General features: G+C 44.5%; 1 protein-coding gene across 2 annotated transcripts in view; it reads right to left on the bottom strand.

Annotated features, from left to right (window-relative positions):
* The window catches only part of CPPED1 (calcineurin like phosphoesterase domain containing 1), a 66782-nt gene that overhangs the window by 16841 nt on the left and 36960 nt on the right, over nucleotides 1–12981 (bottom strand). The window contains exon 3 of one of the 2 annotated variants that reach the window (XM_033167044.1): nucleotides 6753–7175. The exons of the other annotated variant lie outside the window; for it this stretch is intronic. Coding sequence (XP_033022935.1) covers nucleotides 6753–7175 — 423 coding nt within the window. The remainder of the gene's footprint in view (nucleotides 1–6752; nucleotides 7176–12981) is intronic. 2 annotated transcript variants of the gene reach the window in all.

The following is a 12981-nucleotide window of genomic DNA, read 5'->3' as shown; positions in this document are numbered from 1 at the left end:
CAACATCGTGCCTTTGTCTAAATGCATCCATCCATACCCCATCCGTTTTGATGTGGCAGTCGATCAGAAGCTTGCGGGGTGGGGTAGGAAGAGGAACATTTTCTTCCCAGACTGAGGGCCACATTTCCATCTGGGAAGCCTTCTGGGGGCCACATGCCAGTGGCAGGCAGGGTCACAGGCAAAAAGCAGGTGAAGCAACAAATGTAATTTTTACCTTTCACAGTGGGTAAAAGTTTATCTTTCACAGTAGGCTAGTTTCTATTATTCTACCCTCCCTCTAAGCAGCCGGGAGGCACGGGAAGCCCGCTAGCAGCTCCTGAGGGCAATACCGCTCTCTCTATGTGTGGTTTCCACTTATTCAGAGGCACGCTGCCTCCAACAATGGAGAGAAAACATAGCCATTGTGGCTGGCAGCCTTTAACAGACTTATCATGCACAAGTTTGTCTAATCTGTTTTCAATGCATCCATGTTGGTGGCTATCACTGCCTTGTGTGGGAACGAGTTTGAAAGATGAACTATGCACTGCATGGAAAGCTGTTTTCTTCTGCCTTGGCCTGAATTTTTCACATTCAGCTTCACTGGGTGGCCCCGAGTTCTAGTTACTACAACAGAGGGGAGGAAAATGTCTCTCCATCCGCTTCCTCTGCAGCAGGCATAATCTTAGACGCCTCTGCCGTGCCTCTCTCCTCTATTACTAAAGTGAAAAGACTCAACTGTTGCAACCTTCCCTTGCAGAGGAATGGCCATGGGCCAATTGATGGCAAATAACAATCAAACCATCACTGACGATGGAGGTTCGATTTAAATGGTGGCAACTTAAACCATCAATTTCAAAATCACCAATATAAGCCTGAAGTTTTCCTCATAGAGATCCATGTTTCCCGAATAAAAGGATACATTTCGCCTGGTTGCTATTGTTTTGCAACTAAACAGGGCCTTAAGGACAAGGGCATAATCTGAAACCATTGGCCATACAGCCCACGTGGCTTTTGCAGTGCAGAACTACATCTGCTCTGAGATTTGAGCCTGTTTGGCTCTCTCTCTCTCTCTGTAGCATTCAAGGGTACTAAGTGAGATCACTTACTTGAAGGCTAAAGCTATAAATTCTACCCACTGTAGATGCATTTCAAAGGCAAAAGCTCAATTCAGGCAACAACCTAAACCACGGTTTAATTACTTCAAACAAACAAACAACAACAACAAATAATAATAATGATAATAATAATAATAATAATAATAATAATAATAATAATAATAATAATTTATACCCTGCCCGTCTGGCTAGGTTTCCCAGCCACTCTGGGCGGCTCCCAACTGAATATTAAAAACACAACACAGCATTAAACATTAAAAACTTTGGGCTGTATCCCATGCTGCCATTGGACAACATACCTCCTTCCTCTCTTGCCCCCTTAAAATCTGCTCTGGGGGTTTGGGGGGATACTGTGGCAGTTCTGCCTGATTTGGGGGGGGGGGGTCCACAGGGAGAGGAAAGGAAGGGTAAGTCCTGTTGCACAAGCAGGACGAGTTGGATCCAACCCCTAGTCTCTGGCTCTCTCCATCATCCACTCTGGCTTCACCCCATGCTGGCATGTGGCCCTTAACAGACTGTCCGTCAGCTAAAGTGGCCCTTGACACAAAAAGAGGTTCTCAGCCCCTGATCTTAGGGTTTCCATGTGGGCAGATCAACATCCAATGCACACAAGCCCCCCCCCCGAATCCTGGGAACCATAGTTTCCCCACTTAGAGCTACAGTTCCCAGCACGCTTAACAAACTACAGTTCTCAGGATTCTTTGAGGGAAGTCGTGAGCTTTATGTGTGCGATATGATTAAAACACACGGCCTGGTTCTGCTCTAAAAAGCATCTGACTCAAAACAACAAAGGGGTTCTGGTTTCTTCCACAGATTTCATTCACCCTGCTCGTAAAACTACAGTGAAGTTGACATTTTCATTTGGTAACGCAAGCTTATCGTCATGGCTTAACTTGGTGAAATTAAAAAAGTGCCAGATTTTCAATTCATAAATATTTATGATAAGGACACCATTTTATCTTTAATTAGCCCAACTGTTAAGGACACTTCTAAAGTGAGAAATTGAATTCAGCGCTTAACACCAGATGCAGCTTCTGGGGCTCGAGTTTTAGCTCGATGGCTTACAATGAATGGAATACCGAAACCAAATCAAAACAAACAAACAAACACACATGTTTCTCACATGGAACTGCTAAAACAGAGTAACACCAAACAAATCTTAAAGGGGGGGGGGCGTGCGGCAGAACAGAAAAGAAAGTTTCCAAATGCGAATGAAAGAATAAAAAGGCTGGTGTAACACACAACTGTTTCTGGATTAGAAAGGAAGAGGTATCGCCTTCTGAGTTACGTGGTACAGTGGTACCTTGGTTTACGAACTTAATCCATTCCGGAAGCCTTTTCTTAAACCAAAGCGTTCTTAAACCAAGGCGTGCTTTCCCACAGCAGCGGGGGGACTCAATTTACAAATGGAACACACTCAACAGGAAGCGGAACATGTTCTGCTTCCAAGGCAAAGTTCACAAACCAAAACACCTACTTCTGGCTTTGCGGCGTTCTTAATCCAAGTTGTTCATAAACCAAGCTGTTCTTAAACCAAGGTGCCACTGTATTTCAGGAAAGGAATGACAATGCAACGGAAAGAAGCAACACTGGATTGTTCATTTGTTCAGCTATAAATTGGCTCTCCTATTGGCTTGGGTCCTACCCAATATACCCAATCGGTCAATGCACTCGGTGGCAGGGCCTCTTGCAGGTACCACCTATCAGAAGGTCTGATCTGCACTATGGAGGAATTTTGGTCTCTAGCATGGTGACACCTACCCTTTGGAACTCCCTGCTGCTGCATATTAGACTAGTGCCCGCCTCTGTTGTCTTTTAGGATGCCCCCTGAAAACCTACCTCTTTCAACCAGCAGTTCAAAGTAGAGATATTTCCCAGTTTGCACCTGTATCAGAACTGTTTTTCTTAGAGGTTTAGATATTTTATCGCTTGTGCGTTTGCTACCCTGGGCTCCTTTGGATGGAAGGGCGGGATCATAATTTGACCAACCAACCAACAAATAATACTCTAAAACAGGCTTATAATAAAGGCTAATTAACGCAGCAGAGGAAGGCACAAATGAAAAATGGCTTCTTTCCCCACACACTGGATCACACAGTGGTGAGGAACCATTCTATTTCATAAAATCTATATACTGCTTGATTGCAAAATAAAAACCCTCAAAAAGAATAAAACAATGACATTATTAGTAAAAAAAAAAACCCCAACACATTCAAAAAATCAAAACCAGCAATAAACTAAAAACACGCCAGCTTTCTAGATATCTGATTAGGCTTGCCCCAAATAAAGAGTAGCGAAGTTGCCTGTCTGATATCAATAGGCAGGGAGTTCCAAAGTTGTGGAGGACTTTTGTACAGTAGTTTCTACACAAACTCGCCCCAATGTCCTCCATTTAAGGAAGTCTAATCAGAGTTCAAGGACGTACGCCGAGACCACATAACACCGGTCCTGAGAGATCTGCATTGGCTCCCAGTACGTTTCCGAGCACAATTCAAAGTGTTGGTGCTGACCTTTAAAGCCCTAAACGGCCTCGGTCCTGTATACCTGAAGGAGCGTCTCCACCCCCATCATTCAGCCCGGACACTGAGATCCAGCGCCGAGGGCCTTCTGTCTGTTCCCTCACTGCGAGAAGCAAAACTACAGGGAACTAGGCAGAGGGCCTTCTCGGTAGTGGCGCCCGCCCTGTGGAACGCCCTCCCATCACAGGTCAGGGAAATAAACAACTACCTGACATTCAGAAAAAACCTGAAGGCAGCCCTTTTTAGGGAAGTTTTTAATGTTTGATATTGTTGTATTTGGTTTCTGTTGGAAGCCGCCCAGAGTGGCTGGGGAAATCCAGCCAGATGGGCGGGGTACAAATAATAAATATTATTATTATTAGTACTCCAGCCAGGAAAAACCACTGAAGGAGTGAGAATTGTGCCCACAATATTGGAAAGGGCATGGGAGGCGATCATGTTGAACACCCTTGCTCTGTGCAGGATTCTGAGGTGCAAAGAACCTAAGCATTCCCTAAAACAAACCTCTCATTTCTGCAGTGAGGCTAATGTGGGGAGTGTTTTTATAGAGGAACCACAAGACAGCGTGAGACCCTGCTCTGAGGAGGCGATGACGAGAGAGCAATCATCTTTTAGGAACTGGAATCCTGTTTCTCTCCAAAAGGCAAAATACAGGGACAAGAAACAGAAAAGAGAGTTGGAGCATATAAAGCAAGCAGGTGTTCGCCATCCTAGAAATGTAATAATGAGGGGTTGAACATTTTTCATCATGGACAGGAGTAAGGATCTTGAGCCAAGCAAAACAAAATTATGCTACCTCCAGCTGGGAATAACTATTTATTTTGGTGTTTGTGTGTGTGTAGGGGAAGCATCTGAACAGATCAGCTTACCTGGAAATGACTAAACAAAATTTAAAAAATTCCTTCCAGTAGCACCTTAGAGACCAACTAAGTTTGTTCTAGGTATGAACTTTCGTGTGCATGCACACTTCTTCAGATAATGACTGGAAATGACTGTTTGTCTTCTAAAGGCATTCTATACAGCAAAAACTTGTAGAAGCAGGACTTTATTTATTGCATTTATATCTCACCGTACCCCCCAAAGGAGCTCAAGGCAGCATACACAGCTCTCCCCCCTCCTCTTTTGAACCCCAAAACAACCCTGTGGAGGTAGGTTAGGCTGAGAGGCAGGGACTGGCCCAAGGTCACCCAGTGGACTTCATGGCGTTATTTGAATACTGACCTCCCAGGTCTTAGTTTGACACTTCAAGTACTACAGAACCCTGGCTCTCTTGATCTCTCAAAGGACTCAAGGCAGCTCTTCCTTTTGAATTCAGCGCTTGCTACAAGCAACGAGCTTTTCCAAAATTAAGTTTTGCTCTGAAGATCTAGGCCCAACAACATCTTTGCTTGAAATATGTTGGATGGGACTACTTAGCTGCAATATTTTCAATTACTTATTGGTTTGTTTTTTTAAAAAAGGCATAATTTTGCTTCGTCACTATATGGGTTTTAATGGAGTTGCAGAAATTCAGCATTGACTGAAAAATAGCTGCTTGTCCAAATACAAGATGCCTTGCCAACCTTTACTAAAATTATTGTTGTAGCAGAGGGTTGTGTTCCACGTCACACACACACACACCCCACCAATAATTCCAAATGCCCTTGAACTACAGGGGAGAAGGAAGAAAAAAGCAAATAGGAGGGGAAAGAATAATATTTCATTTAAAAAAAATAACCATTCTAATTTTCTCCAGTTTGGATATGAAAAATTAGAATTCATATTAAGTGATTAGAAGGTTAACCTTCTTAGACTGCAAAAGCCAAGTGTGATGATGATGATGATCAATACAAAACATGCAAGAATAGGCTGATTCCATTATTTATCATCTGGACTATCATAATGAAGGATGTGTTCAGGTTGATTATTTGTGGGCAAAGTATGAGATGAGAGGGAGGTGAAGGAGAGAGAGAGAAAGAGAGAGAGCATATTATACTTGACTGACAACATCCTGTAGACAAGCAAAGAAGGTTCTTCAAGTTGTTTTTTTTAAGGAAACAGAACAGCTCTGTTACTAAGGAAACTGAGCTATGCAGAGCTCGCAGTTTCTGAATCAGGGATTATTTCATAGCAAACTTAGTTACGCTATTGTACGGTGAGCTGCCTAGCAGCCCTCTCTCTGTTTGGCTTAATTAATAAGAATACTTAACTGAATGGGAAAGAGCTATCCTATTCAGCTAGCTATTTGTTCTGTACCAAGCAGTCTTGTTTACAAATGTATTACATGCATACAGATGGGGGTCATATGCAGACCAAGTGAAGCCCTTTTCAGGTGTTCGGAAGAATGCATGTCAGCATTCTGTGTGGAGGGGGTGTTAAGTGGGTGCACACATAAGCCCCGCCCCAGTAACCCCAGCATGCAGTGTCATTGGCTCTGGCTCCACCCAGTAATGGGCTCCCTTGCCTTCTGCCGCACCGGTCACCATTGCCCAAGGGGGTTACAATCAAACTAAGAATACAGTGGTACCCCGGGTTAAGAACTTAATTTGTTCTGAAACTGTTCTTAACCTGAGGTACCACTTTAGCTAATGGGGCCTCCTGCTGCTGCCGCACAATTTCTGTTCTCATCCTGAAGCAAAGTTCTTAACTTGAGGTACTATTTATGGGTTAGTGGAGTCTGCAACCTGAAGTGTCTGTAACCCGAGTAACCACTATAGGTGCATGGGAGATGGCAGAGAAAGGGGAATGGAAATGGAGATAGGGTTTTAAATAATAGCCGCCGCAGCAGCAGCAGCAACAAATATGTTAGCAGCTTTTCTAACAAAGTAGGGCAGAATGCTGGGGCAGAGTACTGATGTTTATCTGAGCTTCTGTCATTGGTATCACTGCAGCTTACAAGAAGGGAGATGGGGAGGAGGTACAGATGCACCAGATTGGTTCTGCTGCCGTGTTTGCACCACACCAACCTCACACCTCCTGGCAAACTGCAGCGATGCTGTTGATGGGAGGTAAGCGCTGCCACCCCATTAGCCGCTGCTGCATACTGGCCTACCCCATCTTCCCCCTGCAGACTGAAGTGGTCCTCTAAGCCCAGAACTGGTCTGACCAACTGCCTCACAGCGGACCAGGCCTCCCTCTGATCTGCAAAGGAAGCCCGTACCTGCTTTGTGGAACTTCTCCAAGAGCTCGTGCCGAATGGACTTCTCCAGGTTGAAGTAGTCGTGGTCTTCATCGGGTTCTCTCAGAAACAGAGGGATGTGCTGGAACACGACAGCGTGCCGGCACTTTCTCGCTTCGGCCATTGCAAGCTGCTGCTGAAGCCACTCATCCTGGGCCTGCTTTAATGCCAAGCACTTGGAAGCATCAAAGTACAGCTGAGAATTCAGCACGAGGAAGAAGACTCCTCCGACCCAGAAGCTGAAGTAATCGTCACCCCACTTTTGGCAATAATCTTCAATTGTTTCAGGAGTTGGCGTGTTCCCAAGGTCGTGGTTGCCACTGACGAAGACCAGGGGGATGTCACTGCTGACACCCTTCAGGGTGCTTTTCAAGTCCTGTATTTGTGCCTCCCGCCAGGGTGTCCCTACAAACCAGAAGGATTAGACATTAATTCTGCAGGATTTCTACCAGTTCTGGCTCCCTCCTAGCCTTTAGACACCTGCCATTCCCATTATGCAAAGAACTTGATTATCAAAAACCCAACCCCCCCAAAATACAAATTAAAAAATACGATGATCTGGAAAGGTACAATTCAACAAACCGTGAAAAGCTGAGCAAACCACCGGAGCATTTGATCTGCCATTTTCAAAAAAGATTATTTTATTTGACATGCCCAGGCTTGGCAGGAGTGAAAGGTTTGGGAAAGGTTCCATAAATACGTAATGGCATTTGCACGAAAACATGTCGGTCTTCAGTTCATGGGCTTGGACCCACATGCGGGTTATTAAAAAAAGAAGAAGTCAGGATCAGAAATCAAAATTCAAAGCTAGCTTGCTTCTCAAAAGCATTTGAAGACTAACCTGGTTTGGACATAACAACAAACCAGAGTTAGTTGAAAACGAAAACAAAAGCCTCTGAGTTCCTCCTTGCAGGTGTGCTGGAGGAAAAGCACACAACACTAAACCACAGGCTTTATAGAATGAGAAAACTCAGTAGTCTCTCTCTCTTAGAATAGAGTCTAAGCTGGAGAGGTGTATTGTTTTGCAATACATCAGGATGTGAGGAACATGTATGTTGGACTCTATATGTTGGACTCCAAGGCCCATCAACCCCAGCCAGCATGACCAATGGATGATGGAAGGTGGAGTCCAGCCACATCTGAAGGGGATGTAGTACATATTTCTGCAGTCACAGATTGAAGGATAATGCAGGGACATCTCCTTCGGTAAGGAAGTGGTGGGAGACCACAGGGAAGGAATAGCTGGCATGGACAAGGATACCTTACGGTGCCTGCTGGCTTGCAATGCTGGCTGCAAATGTTCTCAGATCTTCTGAGAACAATCTGCTAGTGATGCTGCTCTAACTAAGCCTAAGTATATGTAAACCACATGTTAGTCATACTCAGAGCAGGCCCACTGAAATTAAATAACACAACTTAGGTCCATTAACTGAGTAGAATTCGGTTAAATGCAAACCCTGTTCTTCACTTTAAGCACCAGGCAGTCTTTTCTTATTTCCTGGGCTTTTAACCCTTAATTTGAAGGGTGGCACTGTGACCTCTTTTAGTGGGGTAGGATCTGTAGTCCTGTCCTTTTTTGTTGTCTGTGTTTTTAGCCTTCCTTTTGTTTAGCTTTAAGTCCTTCACTTGTATTGCTGTACTTTAAGGGTTTTATTGTTACTTTCAATTGGCTCTAATGTAAGTTGCTTTGAGTTACTTTGTAAGAAAACCAACTAACAAATTTAAAAAAGTAACAATGATGATGATGATAATGATATCTATTACTGCATATAGCTTAGCTGGTTAGAGTGTGGTGCTGATAACACCAAGGTTGCAGATTTCATCCCCACATGGGATGGCTGCATATGCCTGCATTGCAGGGGGTTGGACTAGATGATCCTCAGGGTCCCTTCCAACTCTACAATTCTAGGATTCTATAAACTACATCTGCATCCCATCTTTTTTCTCCTAAGAGCTCAAGGTGGTGTACACACTCCTCTCCCTCTCCATTTCAACCTCACAGGTAGGTTAAGTTGAGAGACAGTGACTGCCCCTAAGTCACTCAGGGGGCTTCGTGGCTCAATGGGGATTTGAACCCTGGTCTCCCAGGTCCTAATCCAGTACTGTAACCACTGTGCCAAGTAATAATGCAACTAATAATTTAAAACCCTGCCTTCATTTCCATTTCCTTTCCTCTGCTGTCTACAGAGCATCTCTACTTAGACGGCAAACCCCTTGGGGAGTGCTGTCCAGTGCCCACTGGGACTCGTAGGAGAGAAGGCAGGGAGCCGATTAAAAGCCAGACAATGACAGGCAGAATCAGTTATTTCTAAGTCCCTCCTCCTCCCTGCTGAGTTCTACCCAGAGACTAAGGTGCTCATAGGCAGTGCCAGTCCCCGGACTTGTTATAACATGGAAGGTAGGGAGAAGAGGAGCTGGCTGAGGGCTGATTGAGCAGTTCTCCATTTGCCTTAACGAACCAGCCTTTGGGGCAGAAACCTCTCCTCTCCTTCTTTATAAAGTGGCCAGGAACACAGAGGGCTTTTTTTTAAAACAAGACCCCCGTCTGCCGCTGAAGAGCCTGCTTCCACACAAGGAGAGGAGCCAGGCTGCCTTCACCCCAGCTTGCTGTGGTCAGCAGAGGCGACATTGGCAGACAATTCTCTCAAAGTGCTAATCCATTTGCTAATAAATCCAGTGTTTAACTGACCTTGGCCGTGCCGGCTGCAGAGGACGCAAGTACAGAAAGAGGAGCCATTTATAATGCATCAATTGACAGATCCCTCCTGCAGTTCTACTCGTCTCTGTGGGGGCAGGTAGGTATTAGCTAGAGTTTTAGCAACGTGGAACCGGTCCTGAATGGACAAGTACCCTTCTCATCTCAGGGGGAAAGACACACTGCAAACATGATGCCTGTTTCCCACAGATCATTCTAAGGGAGAAGCAAGGCTGTCAAGGAGCTAGCACGGTGCACCGTAGGGGTGGTGAGCCTTTAGCCCTCTCCAGAAACTCTTGGATTGCAGCTTATATCAACCCTGACCACTAGGCATGCTGGCTATGGCTGACAGGAGCTGGAGTTCAACAACATCTGGAGGGCCTTAGGTCCCTACTCTCTGATGCAGCTGCTGGAGAGGGTCAGGCTAGGGAGACTGAAGTTCAATTCTCTGCATCAGCTGCAATGCTCACTGGGTGACCCCATGTGCAAACCATGCTTGCAACTCAATGTTCTCTAGATGCGAGGCGGACTATAAATGAAAACAATATATATTTCAAGTTACAGGTAGGTAGCCGTGTTGGTCTGCCATAGTCGAAACAAAATAAAAAATACAAAAATTCCTTCCAGTAGCACCTTAGAGACCAACTAAGTTTGTGCTTGGTATGAGCTTTTGTGTGCACCACTCAGCGGGCCGCCTGGTGGAGTGCCTCCCTGCATTCAGCATTTCCTGAGCAGAGAAAACTAGGTGAAGTGGCTGCCCGACTCCCGTACAGGAAAATGATTAGGCTGTGCTAAACTGCAGTATAATATGAAGTTGTTGCTTTAAACAAGCTGATTCATCACTGTGAGATGTGAAACAAGAGGGGATATCCTAGAACAAAAAAAAAATGGTATCAAGGGAGGTTTCTTATGCTTCAAGTGGGATAGAAATGTCCTTCTAGAAAAAGGAAAAGATGAGAAGCAGTGGAGAAAATTCACATGCCAGCTTTAGAATATACAAAATGATGCAGTGTGGAGGGCTATTGTTCAGGGCCCAGAAGAGGGCAGGCTGAGCTGGCACACTAAACAAGAGCACTTCATGCGGCAACATTTTGTTGAAGGTCTTTTCGTTTTTGCAAAAGCCTCCTGGTCACTGGGTTAAAGCTGACTGAAAGTCCAGAGGTGGCATTATTATCACTTTACGATGGGGTGGGAGGTTCACAGGCTACGAAGGACTTGCTCACAAATTTATTGACAGCTCTATGAATTATTATAGCTGGGAAGTGGAAGGGGCAAGCAGAATATGAAATGGAAGAATTGTATAAAGAGGTGTGAGATATAGCTATTAATGATAAATTAACATGTGATATTAAGGTAAGACGGGGAATATGCAGGAGAAATGATTCTGAAGAGATATGGAGGATGTCTGTAGAATTTGTACTGTTAAAATGGAAAGGGGTCAAACCATTGCAAGAGATGTTGAAATTTTGGGAGGTTGGATAGTTACAATGGAATGGTCTCAGTGATAGGGTGCAGATTTTATTCTTATTTATTTATTATTACTTTGTCAATTTATTTTTTTTAAAGCGCCTCCTGGTATATATGTGTGTGGGTCTGTGGGGCAATCATTTATTGATCAAAATGCCAGATACAGATCAAAATAAATACAGGCACCCCCCCCCCCCATTTACACTTGTTCTACTTGTGCACAACCACGTATATATGGGGCGCCGGAAAATAATTAGATAATTCAGTTCAAACCTGGAAATGGTGGGGGAGAGCTGGAGAGTCCTTGTGGCTCATGAGGAAACACTCCCCAGAGCCCGAAGAGGACATCAGTGAGGGTAGAGGAAGCTCCAAAGAGACTGGAGTGGGATTTGTTTGTGCTGCTCAGCCTCTCCACCTAACAGCTGTCACGCGGGGTAGCACAGCAGCAGCTGCTGCTGCTGCTTTCCTCAGCATCCTCCAGCCTCCTGCCAGGCCCAGAGTTGTGGACATTTTTGGATACAGTATTTTTGGTATGGATTAAAGGCAAAGCAACAGAGAGGGCATTTAAAGGGTGTTTAGAGGGTGCTCTCCACTTTACGCGATTGCACTTATGCGCATGGGGGCCCAGAATGTAACCCTGTGTAAGTGGGGAGTCAAATGTGTTGGTGCTCCCACAGTGAACTGTTCCTGGGCACCACTCACATAGGCAAAGTCCATAGCTGAGTGCAATGAGCATTCCTTGACCACAGAAAACAAGGTGAGCCGATGTAGATAATACTGAGGCAGATGGACCAACGGTCTCAGTCAGTATAACGCAGCTTCCTAGCACCTTTAAAAAAACCAAACTCATATCCCACCCCCTTCTATATATACTGTGTACAGTAACAATAGCAGACTGGATCAAATTAGGCAAATGTACAAGAACCCTTACTTTGAAAGCATTTTGCAGCAAGGAAACACAGTTGACCCACAAATTAAATGTATCCGCTTGCCTCGCTCAAAGCTTTTCACAGTGGGGTAAACACAGTGGAAATACAACTAAAAAAGGTAAGCAGCAACGAATTCTTATGCTAAAATTCTTAAGTGACTGCGATCTTCACCAACAGTCCATTTATTTTTTGGCATGCTGACCTTTGAGCAGCTTCACTATTCCCAGAATTTTAATCTACTGTATTACAGGAGCGATCGTGAATTTAGTCCATCTCCTTAGACAGCAATGACATAGGAATTCACTTAACTACCTCCCCCCCCCAAGATTATTCTTCTACCCACCGCTGTGAAAATAATCACCATGCTTCATTTAAGCACAGCTCCGCTCTTCCAACTGATATTGGCACCCCAGCCCATTTGTGGCGGACTTTATCAATTGCAGTCCATCACAGCTAGCACTCTGACCTGGTTGCTTTCATGGGGAAATCAAGAGGAGACTGCTACAATAATGGCACAAAAGTTACAATAACATGATTTTAAAAGGTACAACCAAAGAGCCAACTGGGCTTGGTATTTATTGATTTTCTAAAAAAGAAAATCAAGGTGCACAAAGTGTTGCACATGGTTCTGAGCCCCTTCCACATTTATGGAAGCTCTGAAAACCCCAAAACAGCTTGGAAGATGACCCTGACCATAACATATTGCTTTCTTCTGATCATTATTAGTTATATTTCAATTATGATTACAGTCGTACCTTGGTGGTTGAATGGAATCCGTTCCAGAAGTCCATTCGACTTCCAAAAACGTTTGACAACCAAGGCGCGGCTTCTGATTGGCTGCTGGAGCTTCCTGAACTCAATCGGAAGCCGCAGGAGCCCCATCGGACGTTCCAGTTCCAAAGAACATTTGCAAACCGGAACACTCACTTCTGGGTGGGCGGGAGCCAAAACGTTTGAGTCACAAGGCGTTTGGGATCCAAGGTATGACTGTACTTATTATTCTTTAATGCATTTATATCCCATCTTTCTTCCAGGCAGCTTACAACATTTAAAAACATTACAAAATGCAAAATAATAAAAAGAACAAGACAAAGGACCTTTAAAATCCCAAGTACCATCC

Source organism: Lacerta agilis, chromosome 13 (assembly GCF_009819535.1).
Source record: "Lacerta agilis isolate rLacAgi1 chromosome 13, rLacAgi1.pri, whole genome shotgun sequence".
In the NCBI taxonomy this organism is placed as follows: Eukaryota; Metazoa; Chordata; class Lepidosauria; order Squamata; family Lacertidae; genus Lacerta; species Lacerta agilis.
Note: the sequence above shows the minus strand (reverse complement) of the source record. Positions and strands in the feature narration are given on the sequence as shown.